This window comes from Chelonia mydas, chromosome 7, assembly GCF_015237465.2.
Source record: "Chelonia mydas isolate rCheMyd1 chromosome 7, rCheMyd1.pri.v2, whole genome shotgun sequence".
Lineage (NCBI taxonomy): Eukaryota > Metazoa > Chordata > Testudines > Cheloniidae > Chelonia > Chelonia mydas.
This window is the reverse complement of record NC_057853.1, coordinates 82,968,438-82,990,561: the sequence shown is the minus strand read 5'-3', so window position 1 is coordinate 82,990,561 and position 22,124 is coordinate 82,968,438. Positions and strand designations below refer to the sequence as shown.

Below are 22,124 nucleotides of genomic sequence, written 5' to 3'. Positions count from 1 at the left end.
GAGCCCTGTGGGACTCCCCAGCGTTAATCCCTGGTCTGTTATCAGATTTCAGACTCCTGCTCCCTTTTGATTGGCGCAAAGAGTTATAAGGAACACAGCCAGAATCCTTCAGTGGAATTGGAATTTCCACTCACCCCTAATCTGGAGAAGGTCCCATCTCTCCCAATTTTCAGGCCACACTGGTTCCCTGTAAGTGCCCTTCAATTAGATTTTGGGGAGTCATCACTCAGTTTGGTTCTGATTTTGGAAGTTAAACACCTTTTTCATTTGTGTTTTTAATGTTCATTGCAGCATTTGATTTGACAGGTGATTAGAGGATTTACCCAGAGAGGAATCGATACCATATTTCTCAACTCAGCACGGGAATGAATTGAAGATGAGGTGCAAAGTCATCAACTCAGGGGGTTGGATTTTGTTCTTATTCTAGGTTCTGAAAGCTGCCTGCAGAGCTAATCCTGGGCATTCTCTCTCTCCCTGCAGAGCCAATTCTGGACATGCTTTGTGCTCACAGAACTAATTCTGGGCATGTTATCCACCTGCAGAACTGAGACAGTAGGCAGAGTAGAACTAATATCATTAGATACAAAGATGGCGTAGCTATAACAGGAATTCTGCCTTCTGCAGAGGGAAACTCACTGAGTTGCTGGAAGAAGGATTTTCATTTTCTACTTCTGTGTAGTGGGGTGGGCAGGTAGACAAAGATTTCTTTCACTGGAACCAGACTGCAGCCTAGGAAATTTCCTATTGGTGTTTTCTCACCAATGCTCTGCTCTACCTATTAAGAAAACCTGGGTGATATAATATTTCCAATGAATTTGCTTGACAATACAAAGTTACTTCGTATTTTCCTATTGTTTTGGGTTACTAAGGAAACCTCCTGATTCAGAGTTCTGCTAGAGGGGTGACTTACATCCTACCATTCTGTCAAGCATTTCATTGTTTGTAAGTTCTCAGCAAAACAGAACTTTAGTGAAGCCTTATTAAGAGATTTTAGAAAAATCAAACTACTTTTAGGTGGCGATTATGTTTAAGAGAAAAGATTTTCCTCTGGAAGAATCTTGCTGGAGAAACAACTTCATGTGGATTGTAGGTTTCTAACTCTGGAAAGGAGATTGCCGCATTGGGGAAAATCTTTAGAACAACAGGCTTGCACTTATCCTTTCATGTATTACAATTTTCCTTGACAGTCTTATCCAAGATATTGGTGTTTTAATGAGGAATGTTAACCTTCTCAGGCCATTTTTATTTTTTGCCTAGATCTTGCAGTCCATTCACAGTGATGCATTTCTGAGATCACAGTCACTTCCATGATTGGGATATCAAAAATTAAGTATTATCCTGAATACTTTGAAGGGCTAACTAGCTGAATGTGGTGCTATATTTGGGGGGGGGGGGGAGGGGAAGGGAGGGGAGTGAGAGAAAGCTCTTATTCAAACACACATCTTCAGCCATGACAGGGTGAATACAGAAAATAACTGTCAAAGCATTATGATTTAGACAAACTGGTTTACAAGTTTGGTTCAGCATGAAAAGTCCCTTTTTAAAGCTGACATTGGGGCAAGGAGGGACAACTTGGTACAGTAACTAAGCAGGGACAGTGTTAATCACCAGCTATATGTGAAGGGCTCCAAGGTATGAGCTACCCTTTTTATTTCAAAGTTCATATGTAGAAAAACTTGTCTTAAGTGGCCATCAAAAGGGACCAGCAAAAATCATTTAGCCAGTTCTGTCCCACACGGGGAAATCATTTACATTCTGTGGTGGGCAAATCCAGCAGGGTTGTAGCCACTTGCAGCTTAAAAGGGTCATAACATAACTTTCATCAGGCTTCTTTTGTATGTTGTAAAGTGGATAAGAGAGGGGGTTGCCTGTTTGGATATGAGGCTCTTCACACATTTGTTATTGTTTTGTTGAGAAGCCATATTATGTAGTGGGTGAAGATTGGTGCTAGAAGCTAGGAAGTCCTGACTTGCAGTGCAATTGTGGACAGATCAATTGCTCTGTGCCTCAGTTTCCCAATATGTAAAATATGGATAATAACACTTACCTAACTTACAGAAATGTTTGGAGAGCAACTTAGTTTGTGTGTCACACAAAAATGTAAGGTGCTCTCTAGTATTAGCTCTGAGTATACTTAGTATAGTAAGTCATGCTTTTGCCCCCCCCCCCTTAGAGCTCCAGAAAAGAGTCTTCACAAGTTCATATTGGCATGGAAATTGGGGCAGAAGTTAGTTTGAGATGAACTTGCCAAACTCAATCTGAGATCTGGGATTTTGAAATGTCATTGATTTTGCTCATTTGGAAAATTCTATTTTTTTTGTCAAGTCATTGCTCAAAGACAGTGAAGTCTAGAAATTGCAAATGTGTTTTGTTGTCATGCAGACCTCTAATGCCTCTTGCATGATTATATATTAGTGATATGCGCTGTATTTGGGCAAGTACTCACTGTGAATTAGGAGCATCAGAACGCTCCCATGGTATGTGGCAGAATTGTAAAGTTCACCTCTAGAATTAGCCAGATTCAGAAAGGACCTGATGGAACTGGCAAGGTTATCAAGTGACTGACAGGAGAGATGGTATGCAGTATTTTAATGTTCACTTTCTTGTTTTACTGTACCAGCATCATCCACCGTGTCAGCACAGTCTTAGGAGCTTTGATGTTACCTACTGTTATACAGCCAGACAGGGTCATACAGATTGACTTTTCTTGCTGTTGGGCACCTAAATCATAGGTAGACTCTAGGAATTAGCAATAATGTTGGTGATAAATTTGTTTATTAAATAGACATGTTGGGTTTGGAGGGTATTCCTCATCACAGCATTATGAGGGCTGGGTATATAAACTATTTGATGAGTCTGATAATAAGAGTTTTAAAACGCCAGCTGTTTTCATGTAGTCTGGTCCCTTTAATTTGCTGAGAAGGTATTTGCACAGAGGGATTTTTCTTTTAAGACATTGACCAGCTAATGGTATCAGCAGAGGGCATGAAGAGTCATGCCATTCACTTAATACTCCTCACATGGCAATGAAAATATTCTCTGGGGCTTGCTCCTAGAAACAAGTGCACAGAAGGTTTCCATCAGCAGTAGCCACTCTGCTTTTCTACTCAGTGCAGGCTTGAGTGTGTTCCAGGATATTCCAGTGTCTGTGTAACTGTATCTTTCCCATTGATTAGAAAGGAAAGCATAACAGCATCTCCTGCAAAGGAAGAATGGCTAAGGATTCCCTCCGTGCCCCCACCTCCTGTCCACTTCAGCTTCAGTCCAACTTGAAATCATAAGTGTATATGGCAAAGGATTAATCATCTTTGAATTGTGGAGACAAGGGAAGGGATTTATTTCACATGGTGGAGAGAAACAAACTGCTACCAATTGGCAGATTTAACCTAAAGTTTTTCTTGATGTCAAGTTGCAGTTTTCTCCCTTCTTCCCTTCTCTTCTCCCCTTCCCCTCCCAAATTCTTGCTACCCATCCTCTCTCCTTGCCCTCATTCTTACCTCCTCTCCACTCCCGCCAAGTCCAACCCAGTTGAGGGGTGGCATAAGCTGCCAAAATGCTTCTTAAGGCGCTTCAGGTCAGAGCTGTCAGGTTCAGAAAGGAGCTGGCGTTTGGTGTGCTTTTGAAGCTCTGCCAGTTTTTCTCTAACTCAACAGGCACTTTAGCCCGAGGGCAGGAGGAGCTGGCCGTGCTGGCGTTCCTCCTAGAAACTCTTCCTGATTGGGGTCGGGCTCATCACACTGGAAGGCAGCGTACCCCGGTGCGTCTTGCCAGTGCAGAAACTTTTGATTTTGTTCAATCAATTATATAATCTGGATATAAAAAATATGCTGTGCAGTTTACCCCTTGGGCAATGCTGATCCACATGTGGTTTTTTTTTAAAATTCAGCTGTAAAAGTCACATTCGTTTCTATCAGATATGTATCCTTTACTTTCCTAAAGTGTTGTAGAAACCACCCTGATTTCTATCTGGTGGTAGAGAATTAGATTTCTGCTTCAGCACCTATGTACATAAAAGGTAGGAGCTACTAGCTGTTGCTTGTTAGAGCAACAGTCATCTGGGGGAGACTTTAGGCTGAGGTTCTTTCTGCACATAGCTGTCCAGGTGGAAGTTAAAGATCCCAAGACATTCCTTTAAAAAAAGAGTAGGGATGGAATTCCCTCTCTCAGTAAAATAGTTTCCAGTGTCCTGCTTTTACATAATCTATTTTTGAGCCCGTAATGGCTACAACCATTCCCATAAGCATTGTGTTACTCTAGATCAAGTTTGAATTCATTGCTTTGGGAAACACATTTGAGATATATATGAACTTAGTATGAAATGTGTCATACTAATTCCAGTTCTCTTCTACTTCTCAGTGCCAGAATATTTTTCTGGTCTGTAAGTAGCTAGTGCAGTTTGGATCACTGTGTTGCACATGGATAGAACTGTTCTCAAAGAGACTCTCAGATCTTGGTGCTGAGATATGATGATGATGAATATGCTAGAAATTCCAAGATGGATAGATAACTGCTTATGACTCTCAGAGAACCAAGCTTTCTTTTTCCAATAAGAAAGAATAATCAAGTAATTACTACAAATATTTCATTATTTTTACAAAATATACTTCAGAAGGCTTACTAATATGCTATGAAATATTATCACAGCTCCACTGAGCTGCATTTGCTGAATACATTATCAGAGAACATTTTGTGGTATATTATCCTTGCTGTTTTGTTGGGCTTGTTTGCTTACTGCACTTGCTGAATAAGGGCCCACTTGTGCAAACTTTGCTTGCATGTGTGTAGTCAGTCTCACAGGAAGCACTGAGACAAATCGTGTGAGTAAGGGCTGCAGGAGCAGGCCCTAAATGTCTAAGGCTATTTGCAGCTTGTTGCATGTGACGAGACTGTATAAATGCACAGGCAGTCCTGTTTACTTTAATTGTGTCTGCCTGTGCACAACAAGTTGCAGGATCAGGGCTTAAATTACTCCTTTGCAAACATCAGTAATTCTTAGTAGCTGTATTAATCCCTAGAGAAATTTAGCAAGGTTGTACTGTATTCAAATTGACTTACACTCCAGATTTTAATTACTGATGCCATTTCAAATACAAAATAAGTATATACATTCTAGGTTCCATACATTAAAAAGTATTAATGTAGTTTGGAAAATTGCAATTCTGGCTTCATACAACGTCTGTATGAATTTTTAAAGAATCCACAATTTTAGCCATCAAAACAGAAAAGTCCCATAAATCTGGATGACATATTTAAAATATTCTTATAGTCTGCAAATTTATGAAAGAGTAAAGGAAAAATATTTCTCTCTGGGATGAAATAAGGAAACTATTTAAAGTAACTTACCATTTTTACTGACATACTATACATTTTTTTATAGACTGTAACTGACAGTTTTAAATATATTTCCTGATAGTTGGCAATCCAGTTCACCTTTTGCTTAAATCTGTGACGACTCTGGCTTTTGTATTTCCAGTGGTTTAGTTGGGAGACTGAGGAACTAGCAAACAACTCTGATAGCTTTGGAACCCTTCCTACCCCCACTCCAGCTGTGTGCCCCAATAGCAGTGCTAACCTGATCAGCATTTGAAAAAGGCAAGTCTGATGTTCTAAAAATCAAAATATTTTACAGACCAGTTTTTCTGCCAAATTCACATCTGTTTTGTGGGTGGCTGAGGGCCACAGATGTCTCTCTTGCTTTTGTATATATTTTGTCCCTGGAGCTGCACGCACAGACTAGCTTTCTTGGCATCTGTGCAAGTGTTTTGCTTAGTGGCTGGCTTCATCAACAAAACCATTTTAAAGAGCATTTTCAGTATTTCAGACTTTATTCCTTCCACTTTTCAGACAGCCCCCTTTGTGTTTCCACCGGGATATAGTTGGTTTGAATGGACTACATCTCCCAAAAGGCATTATTAGTGTGTTAAGGAAATTGTACTGGGATGCAAGTTATCACTGCTGGCAGATGTGGTTCATTAGTCTAAAATTTTATTCTGGGCAGCTGTTTACTGTAGGACTCTCCAATAGCTTCCAAAAGAAAGGACAGAGTAGGCTATTGAGGAGAATAGCAGTAGCAAGGTTTTAAAAAAAAATTTCAGACTCAGCCCTGTGAGGTCTGTAAGATTTGAGCTTCATGATAATTTTTGTTGGGCCAGATAATAAATTGACACATTCTATCACGCAGAGATTATTTCATGAGATAACTAGGCACAAAGAGTACCTGCACATGTTAGTGCTCCTTTCTACTGCAGTGACCTATTTCCTGTGCCCCTAAAGCTGTCCCATATCCTCTCTCTCGGTGAAATACTGCAAGAAAACCCTTTCTTGAGTTATGGAAGGCAAGGACCAGTGGGAATAGCAGTAACAATTCAGACCTTGGATTTGTCTCTCTTAAAGGTGACCTGCAAAGAATAAACCTTGGCTTTGTCCCTTTTCTCCATGATGTATAATGAAGGTTTGAGGGCCAAGGTCTCTAAAAGTGACTAGAGATTTTTTGGTGCCCAACCTGAGACAATTTACAGGGACCTGATTATCAGAGAGGGGGAGGGGCACTGCTCAGCACTTTCTGAATAGCGGGGTCTTTTAACGTGCCTGAAGTTGGACATCCACAAAACGAGATACCCAAAATCACTCTTGACTTTTGGAAATCTTGGCTGATTTTTTAAATTATTTTTCCCCGCTTTTATTTACCTAAGAAATTTAAAGAATGTCAAGTCTTTTCCTCTCTGTTTTTGTTGGAGGTATCCGTTATGTTTTAAGACTTTTATTAAAAACTTTAACTGTAAGGTGCTAGGTGTTAAATCTTAAGAAACAGATATTTTCTTCTTCTTACAGCACATGATGCATGAGATAGGTGTTAACAGAAAAAACAAACAAACAAAACCTGCAAATAAATATTGTAAACAGTCTGAATAAAAATAACTTCCCCTCACTCAATCAGGTTTCACCTGCTTGTTATATGTGATGTCATGATCCTACTAGTTCTCAAGCTGTCCAGAGGGTCTTCCAGGAAAAGCAGGGTAGACAAGACCTGAATTTCTGCTTTTAAACATATGTGGAAGAAAAGTTTTTTTGAAGCTGATGGGAAAGACCCTTGCAGGCCTCCTTTTGCCATGGGAAATCTAGCTGTTCTGGACTCAGTTGATGATAACAGGGATATCATCAGACAGCAAAGCGTCCGATCATTTGGAAATTTTGTTTTTTAGAAATGGATCATTTATTAAAAAAAGAAAGACACTAATTCTGCACCCGGCCATGTATGACTTTGTATATCAAAATCAGAGTGAGGAAAGGAGCGGGAGTGGGGTTAGGCAAGGCTTTGGGACTTTGTTTAAGTGTCACTATGGAGACTGTTCAAACAGACTATGTGTAGGTGTGTGTGTGTGTGTTTAAATATTTATTTGGTGTTACATCTTTTGAAGGGAGTCTGTCTCTTGCCCTGTGTGGAGACAAACAGCCCACTATGTTCCAGAAATGAAAGGCGTTTTCATGTGGGTTATGTGATAGGCGCCCCGGAAAAGAAGGATATTCTACCCTTGTCATCCTGCTGTCAGTTTTGCTTTACAGTGTTTTTCTTCAAATGAAGCAAGGGAAGATTATTTTAACCATTTCCTGCTCCGGAGAGGCATGTGAGTTAGGACTTCATAAGATGAATGCATAGCAAACATGAGAAAGGAAGGGAGGGGCGAAGAGCTGGGAGGAGAGAGAAGGTGAAGTGGTCTGGAGAGACCTCACAGAGTGAGTGGGAACAGATTGAATTCAGTCTGCTTTGAGAGGGTGAGGAAAGGGCTTGTGTACTGAAGGGAGCGGTGAGAGAGAGAAGGGAGTTGAATCACATCTAGCAAGTTTCCTTTGTCTCTGTATTATCCTCTGGTGTCCCTGGGACATTTCTGTCAGCTGCCCCTCAAAAAGAACCCCTGGTAGGATCTCTTGGCAGTGGCAGAAAGACAGTTCCTCCAGCAAAACCCAAAACAGCATAGCTGGAAGAGAGACTCTGAAAGCTTTTTATCAGAGGCTTTTCCTGGTGGTTTTTTTTGGTATGGGGGATGGGTGTGAAGTGCTTTTGGAGGGCTGGGGGTTGGGCAGTGATGTATCAAAGCAATAATGCACATTTTAAAGCACTGAATGGATATCCACCTAGTTGAATTGCAATTTGCAAAACTTTCCACACCCTGCATAGCCATTGATGATCCATGGTGTGGACAAGGACCTGCATCCAGCATGCTTTTGTCTCCTTCAATTGAGAGTGATCTGGGGTGTCCCCTTTCTGGGACTACACCCCCAGTAGAGGGCTAGTGTCACTTGCTACTTATCAAGTACAATGCCTTTTTCTTCAAGGAGTTAGCAACAAGACCCTTTTGGAGAGGGAACCACCACAGTGCAGGATGATTGCATTGTATTCCCCAAGAGAGTTTTAAAATGGATGTAATGAAAGCCATGTGTAGAAATACCTGCTTCGTAAGAACTGTTGCACTGCATCCCCAGAGCTGGGATACTACATAAGTCCTTCCCCCAAACCAGAACTACTACATCAAATAGCAATCTCTTATCTGTAGGTGCAGGAGGAGCTTGGAACAAAGATCTAGCTAATACACTGGTGGTCTTGTGAGGGGAAAGAGGGGTACAGCTGGCACTGCTGCGTTCAGTATCTCGAAATTAAAGAACATGCTACTCTACCACACAAGGGTGGAGTAAATCCTTGAGGTATCACTCAGCAGGGAATCTCTTGACTGTGACCAGAGACTCCCATGGGATAAAAGAGATTAACAAACTGATATAGGGTTTGAACCTTCAGAGAGATACTGCTTATACCAGCCCTACCTGGAAAGGGATCAGCAGTTACTGTAAGTGTTATTTTCAAGTTTTGAAGAAGCAATTGCAAGAGAGACAAAATATTAAACTGCTTTTTAAAGATGTTGTCCGACAGTGTCTCCTCTAAAGCCTGGTCTACACTATGAGTTTAGGTCGAATTTAGCAGCGTTATCTCGATTTAACCCTGCACCCGTCCACACGACGAAGCCCTTTTTTTTGACTTAAAGGGCTCTTAAAATTGATTTCTTTACTCCACCCCCGACGAGGGGATTAGTGCTGAAATCAGCCTTGCTGGGTCGAATTTGGGGTACTGTGGACGCAATTCGCCGGTATTGGCCTCTGCGAGCTATCCCAGAGTGCTCAGTTGTGACCGCTCTGGACAGCACTCTCACCTTGGATGCACTGGCCAGGTATACAGGAAAAGGCCCGCGAACTTTTGAATTTCATTTCCTCTTTGGCCAGCATGGCGAGCTCACCTGCATAGGTCACCCTGAAGAGCCCATCATCACAGGAGACCATGCAGTCCCAGAATCGCCGAAGAGCTCCAGCATGGCCTGAACGGGAAGTACAGGTTCTGATCGCTGTAAGGGGAGACGAATCTGTGCTGGCAGAACTCCGGTTAAAAAGACGAAATGCCAAAATATTTGAAAAAATCTCCAATGGCATGAAGGACAGAGGCTATAACAGCGACCTTCAGCAGTGCCGCATGAAAATTAAGGAGCTCAGGCAAGCCTACCAAAAAAACAGAGAGGCAAATGGCTGTTCTGATTCAGAGCCCCAGACATGCCACATCTATGATGAGCTGCATGCTATTCTAGGGAATGCAGCCACCACTACCCCAACCCTGTGCTTTGACTCCGTCCAAGGAGTAGGAGGCTACACGGAAGCGGGTTTTGGGGGCGAGGAAATGATGATGATGAGGAGGTTGTAGATAGCTCACAGCAAGGAAGCGGAGAAACCGGTTTCCCCAACAGCCAGGATCTGTTTATCACCCTGGACCTGGACCCAGTACCCCCCGAACCCACCCAAGGCGGGCTCCCGGACCCTGAAGGCGGAGAAGGGACCTCTGGTGAGTGTACCTTTGTAAATATTATACATGGTTTAAAAGTAAGCATGTTTAATTTGTAATTTGCCCTGGAATTTGTGGCCAGTACAGCTACTGGAAAAGTCTGTTAATGTGTCTGGGGATGGAGTGGAAATCCTCCAGGGACATCTCCATAAAGCTCTCCTGGATGTACTCCCAAAGCCTTTGCAAAAGGTTTCTGGAGAGGGCAGCCTTATTCCGTCCTTCATGGTAGGACACTTTACCATGCCAGGCCAGTAGCACGTAGTTGGGAATCATTACAGAACAAAGCATTGTAGCGTATGATACCAGTGTTTGCTGGCATTCAAACAACATCCGTTCTTTATCTCTCTGTGTTACCCTCAGGAGAGTGATATCATTCATGGTCACCTGGTTGAAATAGTGTGGTTTTAGTAAGTGGACATTCAGAGGTGGCCGTTCCTGCTGGGCTGTTTGCCTGTGGCTGAACAGAAATCTTCCCCGCTGTTAGCCATGTGGAGGGGGGAGGGGTGAAGCCATCACCCCAGAGAATTGGGTGAGTGTGTGTGTGTGTGGGGGGTTAGTTGGGTTTCTGTTGCACGTGAACCCGGAAGCCGCAGCCCCTCCTTTTAAATTGCCAACCCATTTTAAATGACCAACCCAATGGCTACTTCGTATGGGAAATAAGGGCTCTGCTGTTTGAAACCATTCCCACATGTTATGAAGGTTAAAGAAGCCAAAAGACTGTGGCTTACCATGGCTGCCTGCAAGCCGAATTCTGTTGACCGGCCGTGCGTGGGTGATCTCTCACACCAAACCGGCAGACCCTCAATAAGAGGCAAAATGCGACCTTGTAATGAAAGCACATGTGCTAAGTAATGTTAATAGCAAGGTTTACCGTGAAAGAGTTTACCCATTGTTCTATAAAATGTGTCTTTTTAACTACCACTCTCCCTTTTTTCCCCCTCCACCAGCTGCATATGTTTCTCCTTCCCAGAGACTAGCGAAGATTAGAAGGCGAAAAAAACACACTCGCGATGAAATGTTCTCTGACCTCATGCAGTCCTCCCACACTGACAGAGCACAGCAAAATATGTGGAGGCAGACAATCTCAGAGTGCAGGAAAACACAATATGACCACGAGGAGAGGTGGTGGGCTGAAGATGGTAGGTGGCGTCAGCTTGCTGAAAGAAGGCAGGAGTCAATGCTCAGGCTGCTGGAGGATCAAACTCATATGCTCCAGTGTATGGTTGAGCTGCAGGAAAGGCAGCAAGAGCACAGAGCGCCGCTACAGCCCCTGTGTAACCAACCACCCTCCTCCCCAAGTTCCATAGCCTCATCACTCAGACGCCCAAGAACGCAGTGGGGAGGCCTCCGGCCACCCAGCCACTCCACCCCAGAGGATTGCCCAAGCAACAGAAGGCTGGCATTCAATAAGTTTTAAACTTCTAAAGTGCTGTGTGGCCTTGTCCTTCCCTCCTCCTCCACCCCACCCGGTGCTTCCTTCCTCCACTACCCCTCCCGGGCTACCTTGGCAGTTATCCCCCTATTTGTGTGATGAATAAATAAAGAATGCGTGAATGTGAAGCAACAATTACTTTATTGGCTCTGCAAGCGGTGATCGAAGGGGGGAGGGGAGGGTGCTTAGCTCAATGGAAAGTAGAGTGAACCGGGGGAGAGGGGGTTCAATCTTGGAGAAACAAACAGAACTTTCACACCATAGCCTGGCCATTCCTGAAACTGGTTTTCAAAGCTTCTCTGATGCGCACCGTGCCCTCCTGTGCTCTTCTAACCACCCTGGTGTCTGGCTGCACATAATCAGAGGCCAGCGATTTGCCTCAACCTCTCACCCCACCATAAATGTCTCCCCCTTACTCTCACAGATATTGTGGAGTGCACAGCAAGCAGTAATAGCAATGAGAATATTGGTTTTGCTGCGGTCTAAACAACTCCGTAAACTGTGCCAGCGCGCTTTTAAATGCCCAAATGCACATTCTACCACCATTCAGCACTTGCTCAGCCTGTAGTTGAACAGCTCCTGACTACTGTCCAGGCTGCCTGTGTATGGCTTCATGAGCCATGGCATTAAGGGGTAGGCTGGGTCCCCAAGGATAACTATAGGCATTTCAACATCCCCAATGGTTATTTTCTGGTCTGGAAAGAAAGTCCGTTGCTGTAGCTGTTCATACGGACCAGAGTTCCTGAAGATGCGAGCGTCAAGTACCTTTCCCGGCCATCCCACGTTGATGTTGGTGAAACGTCCCTTGTGATCCACCAGTGCATGCAGCACCACTGAAAAGTACCCCTTTTGGTTTATGTATTCGCTGCCTTGGTGCTCCTGTGCCAAGATAGGGATGTGGGTTCCATCTGTTGCCCCACCACAGTTAGGGAATCCCACTGTAGCAAAGCTATCCACTATGACCTGCACATTTCCCAGAGTCACTACCCTTGATATCAGCAGCTCAGTGATTGCATTGGCTACTTGCATCACAGCAGCCCCCACAGTAGATTTGCCCACTCCAAATTGATTCCCGACTGACCGGTAGCTGTCTGGCTTTGCAAGCTTCCACAGGGCTATTGCCACTCGCTTCTCAACTATGAGGGCTGCTCTCATCTTGGTATTCTTGAGCTTCAGGGCAGGGGAAAGCAAGTCACAAAGTTCCATGAAAGTGCCCTTACGCATGTGAAAGTTTCTCAGCCACTGGGAATCGTCCCAGACCTGCAACACTATGCGGTCCCACCAGTCTGTGCTTGTTTCCCGGGCCCAGAATTGGCGTTCCATGCCATGAACCTGCCCAATTGACACCATGATGTGCACATTGCAGGGGAAACCTCCTCCTCGCTTGGTTTCGCTTTTCTTGCAGGTTATGGTTCCGCATATCCTGCTGGATAATGCATGTGGTGTTTATAGTGCTCATTATTGCCGCAGTGATCTGAGTGGGCTCCATGTTCCCAGTACGACGGCGTCTGCGCTGAAAAAAGGCATGAAACAATTGTTTGCCGTTGCTCTGATGGAGGGAGGGGCGACTGACAACATGGCTTACAGGGTTGGCTTACAGGGAATTGAAATCAACAAAGGGGGTGGCTTTGCATCAAGGAGAAACAGAATGGCCCCCTCAAGGATAGAGCTCAAAACCCTGGGTTTAGCAGGCCGTTGATTTCACGGAGGGAGGGAGAGTTGGGGGAGAAAATGAATACAAAACAAATCTGGTCTTTTTCTTGTTTTGAACGACTTCATCTATCTTTATACATCTTGCTGGCAGCAGACAGTGCAGTACGACTGCTGGCCATCGTCATCTCCTGGGTGCTCAGCAGAAGACGGTGCAGTACGACTGCTGGCAGGACTGAATCGCCATGAGACGAAACTTAAAAGGGAAATGACCTGGCTGAGTCACTCCCATGTCTGCCCAGGCGCCCCGACCAACCTCACTGAGGTCGGCTAAAAGAGCACCCTGGAGTACGGTGACGATGGCTACCAGTCATACTGCACTGTCTGCTGCCACAAGGCAATGAGCTGCTGCTGTGTAGCAATGCGGTACCGCGTCTGTCAGCACCCAGGAGACATATGGTGACTGTGAACTGAGCGGGCTTCATGCTTGCCGTGGTATGGCGTCTGCACGGGTAACCCAGGAAAAAAGGTGCGAAACAATCGTCTGCCATTGCTTTCACGGAGGGAAGGACGGAAGGGGGGGCCTGATGATATGTACCTAGAACCACCCACGACAATGTTTTAGCCCCATCAGGCATTGGGATTTCTACCCAGAATTCCAATGGGCGGCGGAGACTGCGGGAACTGTGGGATAGGTACCCACAGTGCAACGCTCCGGAAGTTGACGGTTGCCTCGGTACTGTGGATGCACTCCGCCAACTAACTGCACTTAGAGCATTTGTGTGGGGACACATACAATCGACTGTATAAAAACGCTTTCTGCAAAACCAATTTTTATAAATTTGACCTAATTTCATAGTGTAGACATACCCTTAGTGTTCCACTGCACCTATTTAGATCAATAGTCACATGAAGAAAGCTAACAGATCCTCTGAACTGTCATAGGATCTGGAGAGGTTTGCCCATTGTTGAAGGCATGAGGACGTTTCAAAAGCCAGTTTTTTTAAAAAATAGTCGGGCTATTTTTAACTTTATTTTCTATTTTGTTTTTTTTCTTAGGTGGATGAAATTTACCACGACGAGTCCTTGGGGGTTCACATTAACATTGTCTTGGTCAGAATGATCATGGTGGGATACAGACAGGTAAATACAGGGGTGGAGTGAGCAGAAGATGCTATCTAGGGGAAGGGGACAGTCACAATATACAGCATGCTCAGGCTTGGGCTGAGGGATGCAATGAGCTTCTAGACTGGGTTATGTCTATAAAAACAACACCTTCAGTTAACTTCCCTGTCTGTCTGCACCCTCTCCTTTCAGATTGGTGTATATGTTTGGGGAGATGACTCAGGATTCATTCTAGTTCTATATTAGTGTTTGCATTAGAGATCCTCTTCCTCACAGCCAAGCTTCTCCTTGAGCTAATCCTCTGTGCATATGTCTGTGGTATCAAAATCCGTTACTGTAGAAATGATTGGGATCTCACAAGGTCAGCATTGTAACTTCAGCACAGGACCTGCTAGGATGGAAAAACAAAGGAGCAAATGCTTTACTTTAAATGCAGATACAATTATTGTTGTTAAAAATAACTTGTGTAGTGCGGTAAATTTGCACAATGCTTTACAAACAGTAAGGCAAGTTTCCTGCTCTGATGAGCTATTTTTGATCTTTTGCTAAAGTGTGAAAGGCGAATAGATTTCTGTTTAAATATGAAATATTAGTTCCATTCCCTCTGTAAGCAGCTGTCACATGCTGTGGCTTTGCCAGACTGAAACGAAACTATCTTGAATCGCTCTCAGTTTCACGTGAGACTTGCTGAAATTCCTAGACTCCAAAGATTTTCCTTCTATAGAAGGCAGACATGAGGACATCTGTGCCTTACAGTACCCCTGTGTTTTTGATTGAGAGCTCTTACCCTTCCCCCACTGCTGCTGCTGACTACAGCTCTGAGCTGGCTTGGGAAGGGGTAGGGCAGGAGGGTTAATCTCTCAGTAATTAACATCTTATTTGGTTAACTGAGGTTAATTTTTGGTTGCAGGGATTTTCTGTCACACCACAGTGCAGCGAGAAGAAGCTTTTTGGACAGGTTCTGTGGCCTTTGGTTTTTGTTTTGCTATAGCTGCACTCATTTTGAGCTCTTCACCAAGACAAAGAGCAATGTGGAGGGTGCGTGTAGTATGTAGTAAGAGTCAAGGCACAATACTCCCCTGTAGCCTTTCAAAAGGGAATTAAGTGCACAGCAACCGTGTGGTTTAATGTCTACTAGCAGTGATAATTGGCACTTACATAAGCCCCAATTCAGGAAAATGTTGCTACTCAGGACAGGATTTATGCACATGCTCAAGTCCCATTGAATTCCAGTGAAGCATAGGCTTAAGTGCTATCCTGAATATGGATATACACTTAATGAAATGATTTCCCAAACTGGGGCCCTCATGATTCACCTCTTCAAAGCAGGGGACAGGTGTTAACTAATCCTCACAACAGTCCATCAGGTAACTATTTGAATTCCTATTTTACAAATGGAGAAACCAGAGCACAGAAAGGTTAGGTGAACTGCCCTAGGTCACACAGTGAATCAGTGTCAGGGCCAGGATTGGAGTCAGGCTTAGTTTGCTTCTCAGTCCACTGGACAACATTGCCTCTCAGTGAGTGGGAATCAAGTATCATGGGTTCAAATTCTGATTTTGTCACTTACTAGAATATTTAAATCACCGGGCTGGTCAGCTGAGGTGGACCACTGAGATCCTCTCATTAAATGTGCTATAATGTACAGCACAAGCCCAAAGTGTTGTGGTGATGCTAGCAAAATGGCATACAGAGCTTTCTCTGAGGTCTTGAACACCCTTAACACCTTCAAGGAGTCAAAGGGTATGTCTGCCCTACCAGCATAGCTGTACTGCCATAACCCTGTAATGTAGACACAACCTATACTGATGGAAGGGTTTTTCTCTCTGGTAACTGCTGAACTGGAGCAAATAGACATTTTACGAGCTGCTGGAGATACAGAACACCAGCATTTCCTGGAAGATATTTGATTACGAGAGAAATATTCCTGGTGAGCAGAAACTGCATGCATCCTGATGGTAGTGATCAAAGACTTGAGGCAGCCCACAGTGTGGCAGGCACCCCCAGGCAGGTGACAATAGAATATCATTTCCATCTGAGAAAGGAGATAGGGTGTCTGGCCTTTCAGCTAAGGTGTTAATGCCGGCATCTAATTGATGATGATATACTGAAGATGCAAGGGAGTCAAGAGCAGAACGTCTCAGCATTGAGAGGTGAACTAGAAGCCACAGGTTGCAATCCTGACAGGGCCAACTCAGCCTTTCATCCTTCTACAGTACATTGAGTTCCATGCAGTTTACTATGTATGGGTTATCTGAACAAGACTTAACAATCAAGATCCTCTCTGCTGTGCTTGAAGATCTTACCTAGGTTTTCATCAGATTAGGCACTTACTTTGGGATCTTTGTCCAGCATTAGCCCTCCCCATACTGCTATTCTGTTTACTGTGTGCCAGACAGCCTCCATTCCTGGGGGAGCTGCAAGTCTGTAATTTCTGGGAGGGGCCAAGGAAGGATTTTTTTTTGTCCCAAATATATTCTGTTTGTGGTTTTTTTGGTCTCCTTCCTTTGAAGCATCAGAGATGGCCGTGGCTGGAGAGGAGTGGGCCAGGACTCTGAGGTGGCACGAAGCATTTTCTCTCTCTGCTTGGTTGCCTGGTTCTTGCTCACATGCTCAGGGACTAACTGATCGCCGTACATGGAGTCGGGAAGGAGTGTTCCCCCCGATCAGATTGGCAGTGACCTGGGGGTTTTTCCCCTTCCTCTGCAGCACAGGATGCAGGTCACTTGCTGGGGTCATCTGGGTATATCTCAATCAGTTCCCTGCCATCGGAGGGGCACTGGGCACCGGTGCACCTTGGCCCCTCCTGTTCTCTCCCTGTGGGACACAAGAGCTTAGTCTCTTGAGGGCAGTAATTCATCTGTCTGATTTTGGCTTTTGGGTTTAGAGCGCGGGGCTGGGTGATGTTTAGTGGCCTCTGACATACAGGAGGTCAGACTAGACGATCTTGTGGTCCTTGCTGGCTTTAAGCTATGATCTATGAAATTTAAAACGCTATTTTTTCATTTTTAATGTTGTGGAAACTCTATCTGGGGATCTTCCATACCCTCTACCTCCAAACTCTGGACAGGTTCATTGTCACCCAGTAATGCCCCCTCCTTTCTTTTCACCCCCCCAGTCAGTCAGCCTGATAGAGCGGGGGAACCCATCTCGGAGCTTGGAACAGGTCTGCCGCTGGGCCCATTCTCAGCAGCGCTCAGACCCAGACCATGCTGAATACCATGACCATGCCGTATTCCTCACCAGGCAAGATTTTGGTCCTGCAGGTATGCAAGGTACTGTATTCATCTCGATCATGTATGTGCAGTTTGCTGGGCTTGGGGGAAAGCCAGTAATTGGAAGGGGTTTCCTGCTGACACAGTCTGTGTGCCTACAGGCTGAGGTTACTGTCCAGAAAGGTTTTGGAAAAAGTTATAAAGATGAGAACTTAATAAAAGGAATGGAGAAAAGACAAAATTGCACCCCGGGGGGGGTGTCTTATTATTTTGACCTTTCCTTATGGTTCCTTACATTTTGTTAGGTTTTTTTACTGCCATTGTACATTGAGTAGATGTTTTCAGAGAACTATCCACAATGACTGCAAAATAAATTAGCTGTTACCACTCAAGAAAGATAGACCTCATCATTTTATATGTATAGTTGGGATTATGTTTTTGAATGTTCATTACTTTACATGTATCACCATTGAATTTCATCTGCCATTGTCTTGCCCAGTCACCCAGTTTTGTGAGTTCCCTTTGTAACTTTTTGCAGTGTGCTTTGACTTAACTATCTTGAGTAATCTTATATCATCTGCAAATTTTGCCACGCCACTGTTTACTCTTTTTCCCAGATCATTTATGAATATTTTGAACAGCACTGATCCCAGTACTGATACATGAGGGTCCCCGCTATTTATCTTTCTCCATTCTGAAAACTGACCTTTATTCCTACCCTTTGTTTCCAGTCTTTTCACCAGTTACTGATCTATCAGTTGAAATCTGCCATTATTACTGAGTTTTCTGTTTTTATAGCCTCTTTTAATCTCCTTCAGCATTTCACAGTCACAGTCACCATCCTGGGCAGGTGGTTGGTAGTATATTCCTACTCCTATACTCTTATTATTCAAGCATGGAATTTCTATGCATAGAGATTCTGTAGTACAGTTTGATTCATTTTAGATTTGTACTATATTTGACTCTATGTTTTCTTTCACAAAAAGTGTCACTTCTCCACCAGCATGACCTACTTTGTCATTCCTGTATATTTTTTACTCTGATATTACTGTGTCTCGTTGATTATTATGGTCCCACCAAGTTTCTGTGATGCTTATTATATCAATATCCTCATTTAATACCAGGTACTGAAATTCACCCATTTTAGACTCCTAGCATTTGTACACAAGCAGTTATAAAATTTGTCGATATTTAGTTGTCCACCTTCATGTGATGGAATTGAATGGTACTTCTTTTCATTTGACTGTTTCTCTTCAGCTCCTACCTGTATTTATCAACTTCTATCATCTCCTCTTTACTAGAATATAGATAATCCCTGTTATAGATCCTCCCCTAAGGGATGTCCCTGTCCAAAACATGTGCTCCTCCTCATCTGTCAGCTTTCCCCTAACCCTTAGTTTAACAACTGCTATACAAAGTTTTTAATTCTACATGCCAGCAATCTGGTTCCATTTTGGTTTAGGTAGAGTCAATCCTTCCTGTAAAGACTCTGTCTTTCCCAAAAGGTTCTCCAGTTCCTAAAAAAACTGAAACCTCTCCTCCCGTACTCCGTCATTTCATCCATGCAGTGAGACCCTGCAGTTCTGCCTGTTTAACTGGCCTGTGCATGGAACTGGAAGCATTTCAGAGAAAGCTACCATGGAGGTCCTGGATTTTAATCTCTTACCCAGTAGCCTAAATTTGCCCTCCAGGATCTCTCTCCTACCTTTCCCTTTGTCACTGGTACCTACACGTACCAGAACCACCAGCTCCTCCCCAGCACTGCACATAAGTCTTGCTATGTGTCTCGAGAGATCCGAAATCTTTACACCTGGCTGTCAGTTCACCATGTGGCTCTCCTGGTCATCACAAACCCAACTAGGACTATGTTGGACATTAGACACTTACCTGTCAATAATGTCCCAGGTACTGCAAAAAAACCCAAACCAAACCAAAACAACAACAATGTAAAGAAAGCATAAAACTTCAGCTTTGCTCATTGTGCCCAGTGGGAGGACCTCTGCATACAAAATATTTTAAAACCTGGTTTTAAAAGGGCCAGTTCCTTGGTCACCGTAGAGCTGAGAATGGGAACATTCCATGAACCTAAAAAAGCCTTCTTCCCTTGCACTTCCTGTGCTCCTATTGGCCCTCTGACCTTAGAGGCTGAGATTATACTGTGCATAGGAATGCAAAAGCTCAGATATCAGTGAATTTGATGAAGTGCCTTCCAGCATTTCATTTTCATTTTGAAAAATGAGTGTCTGTGGCAGGGTTTCTGTGGCCATATGAGGGTTAATTCCTTTTTTTGTCTTAGCAGGTTCCATTTTTTTGAATACCATCATCTTCAAAGGACTAGTTCCAGACTTCCTTCTACTCATTCCCTCTGTGGTGACAATGTCTGAGATTTTTGATGGAGATAATGAAACACATCAGTAACCGGAACATTGCATAAAAACACATTCATTTTTGGTTTGAGTCATTCTGGTATGTGTGGGAAGGATGAGGAATAGGAAAAGAATCCTGAGCTAGCCTCTGTTAGCTCTTCCAAGAATCAGTCTTTAGCTGATCACAGGTCCACCCTTGCTCTTCATCCACACAAGAGACTGCAGAACCTGCCAAGCCCATAGAACTCTATTCCAAAGCAGAGTGCTTTAGTCTAGTACATAGTGCAAACTAACAAACAATAAGATCTGTGTGCTTAACTGACAGACTTCACATTGGAATAGCTCCTCTTAATTTCCTAGGACCAATGAATTCAAAGATTAATTGCAGTAGACATCCATAGTCATTCAGTTCTTCACACAGTATTTTTGAGTGAGCGGATGGGTGCCAGAATGCAGCAGCATAGCTGGCTCAAATTGCAGGGAACAGCACTGAGCCACTGACCTCAGAGTCTAGAACCTAGCATGGGGAAGTCCAACCCAATAAAACAAATTACAGGTGTCTGAGTTAGCCTAAATATGTGGACTGTGTGGCCATCCAACATCTTGAGAGATGAAAGGAAAGATGGCAAAGTCAGTTAGTCAATAGTGCTTAACAGTAGTGTGGGAGAAGAGCGCACTGCATGAACGGCACACCTTCCCACAGTGGCTACAGATCCATTCACCAGTTGGAGGTTGGAGTACACTCTGCTTCCCGGCATGCCTGCAGGCCTCAGGCTGGGCTTTCTTATGGCTCTCGATGATGACTGCACGAGCCTTGACCTGGCTTTTCTAGACTGAGCAGTAGGCAGGGTTCTCCCAGTTGTCAGTGGGAATGCTGAATTTCTTGAGGCCTTGCTTGACCTTGTCACTATATCAAAGTTTTGGCCTTCCTCTACATCGTGAGTAGTTCTTGAGTTGGCCATAGAGCACAGATTTTGGCAGATGATCTTGAGGCATATGTTCCATGTGTCCCAGCCAGTGAAGTCTGTGAGTGTCCAGCATAGTCTGCATAGACCGTAGGCCGGTTCTCTCAAGGATCTCGTAGTTAGTGATCTGTTGGTCCCAAGTGACTTCAAGGATTTTTCTGAGACAGCGAAGGTGGAAGCTGTTCAATCTCTGCTCCTGTTCAGAGTATGTGATCCAGTTTTCACAGCCGTAAAGGAAGGTACTGAGGACACAACCCTGATAAACAGACAAGTTGTTCTTGCCTGTCTGTCAGGATGGTTACCATCTTTAGCTTTCAGGTTTGCAGTCTTTTTACAAATTGAACCAAGTGCCTCTTTGATTTCATCATAGGTACCACGAATGTCCCCTCTTTCTAAGCAGGTCTGAATTTTTTTGCACAGGTCTTGCTAATACTTCTGGGCACATTCTCTGGTGGCTTTCTGGACCACAGCCGTAGCCTCTTTAAGTGTAAGAGTTCTGGACCTAGTAGAGTTGAAGTAAAGTTAAGCGATCATGCTTCTTCTTTTCCATGAGTGGGAGCAGCAGATGTTCAGACACGGCGAACCAGTCAGGTTGTTTTTTCTTTGTTATTCCAAAGACATCCTTGGCAGTAGCTAGTGTCTTATTCTTGAAATTGTCCCACAAGGTGTCAGAATCAGGGGAATCAAGTTGATCATATTCAGAAACACACTCAAGCGCACATTGAAACTGAAGAAAAAAATGAATGTTTAAACTGAAACAAAATAAGATTCCCTCCCTCCCCCTATAGCATGTACACAGTGAAGCCACGATAGTTAAGGTTGCAAACTGTGTCCATTATAGCATTCTGTTTTCCTATGCCCATAATTTTCCAAAATATTAATCTATTGGTTTGAAATTTTCCGTGCCTGGTCATTGCCTGAACATAGGAATTATAATAATGGGTTAGACTAATGGTTCATCTAGCTGGTAGCTTCCTCTGCAGTGACCAGCCCCAGGTATGCCACAGGAAGGAGTAAACCCTCAATAATGGGCAATAATTTGATAACAGGCAGTTGCTGGAGGAAGTTTCTTGCTAAATCCAGTTAGTGGTTAGCAAGTGCTTGGAAACATGAACATTTATGTTACTGAATATTTTGTAATGCTAGCTGTGATAACTTAGGACATTTTTATTATCCATATAAATATCTCCTCATCTTTTGCATCCTACTGTGCTTTTTGCCTCAGTAAAACCTTTTGCCAGTGAGGCTCACAGGTTAAGTATTTTTTGAGTAATTTTTTTATCATTTTCAAATGGATTGTCCTTTTAATTCATTGGGTACCGTCCTTCATTGGTGGTCTTCTGTTTTGAGAGAGTAAATTGACCTTCCTTTACCATTCAGTATTGGACTCTAAACAAAATCTATTCAATCTCTACTCAAATAGAAAAACTTTCCATGGGTCTAATAATTTTTGTTGCACCCTCTCGGGACCATTTCTATATATTTATTTAAAAG

The 22,124-nt window shown here is 43.7% G+C and overlaps 1 protein-coding gene across 1 annotated transcript in view; it reads left to right on the top strand.

Moving 5' to 3' along the window:
- Positions 1-22,124, top strand: part of ADAMTS14 (ADAM metallopeptidase with thrombospondin type 1 motif 14) — a 106,453-nt gene that overhangs the window by 45,241 nt on the left and 39,088 nt on the right. The window contains exons 5-6 of the mRNA XM_027834889.3: positions 14,019-14,102; positions 17,203-17,359. Coding sequence (XP_027690690.2) covers positions 14,019-14,102; positions 17,203-17,359 — 241 coding nt within the window. The remainder of the gene's footprint in view (positions 1-14,018; positions 14,103-17,202; positions 17,360-22,124) is intronic.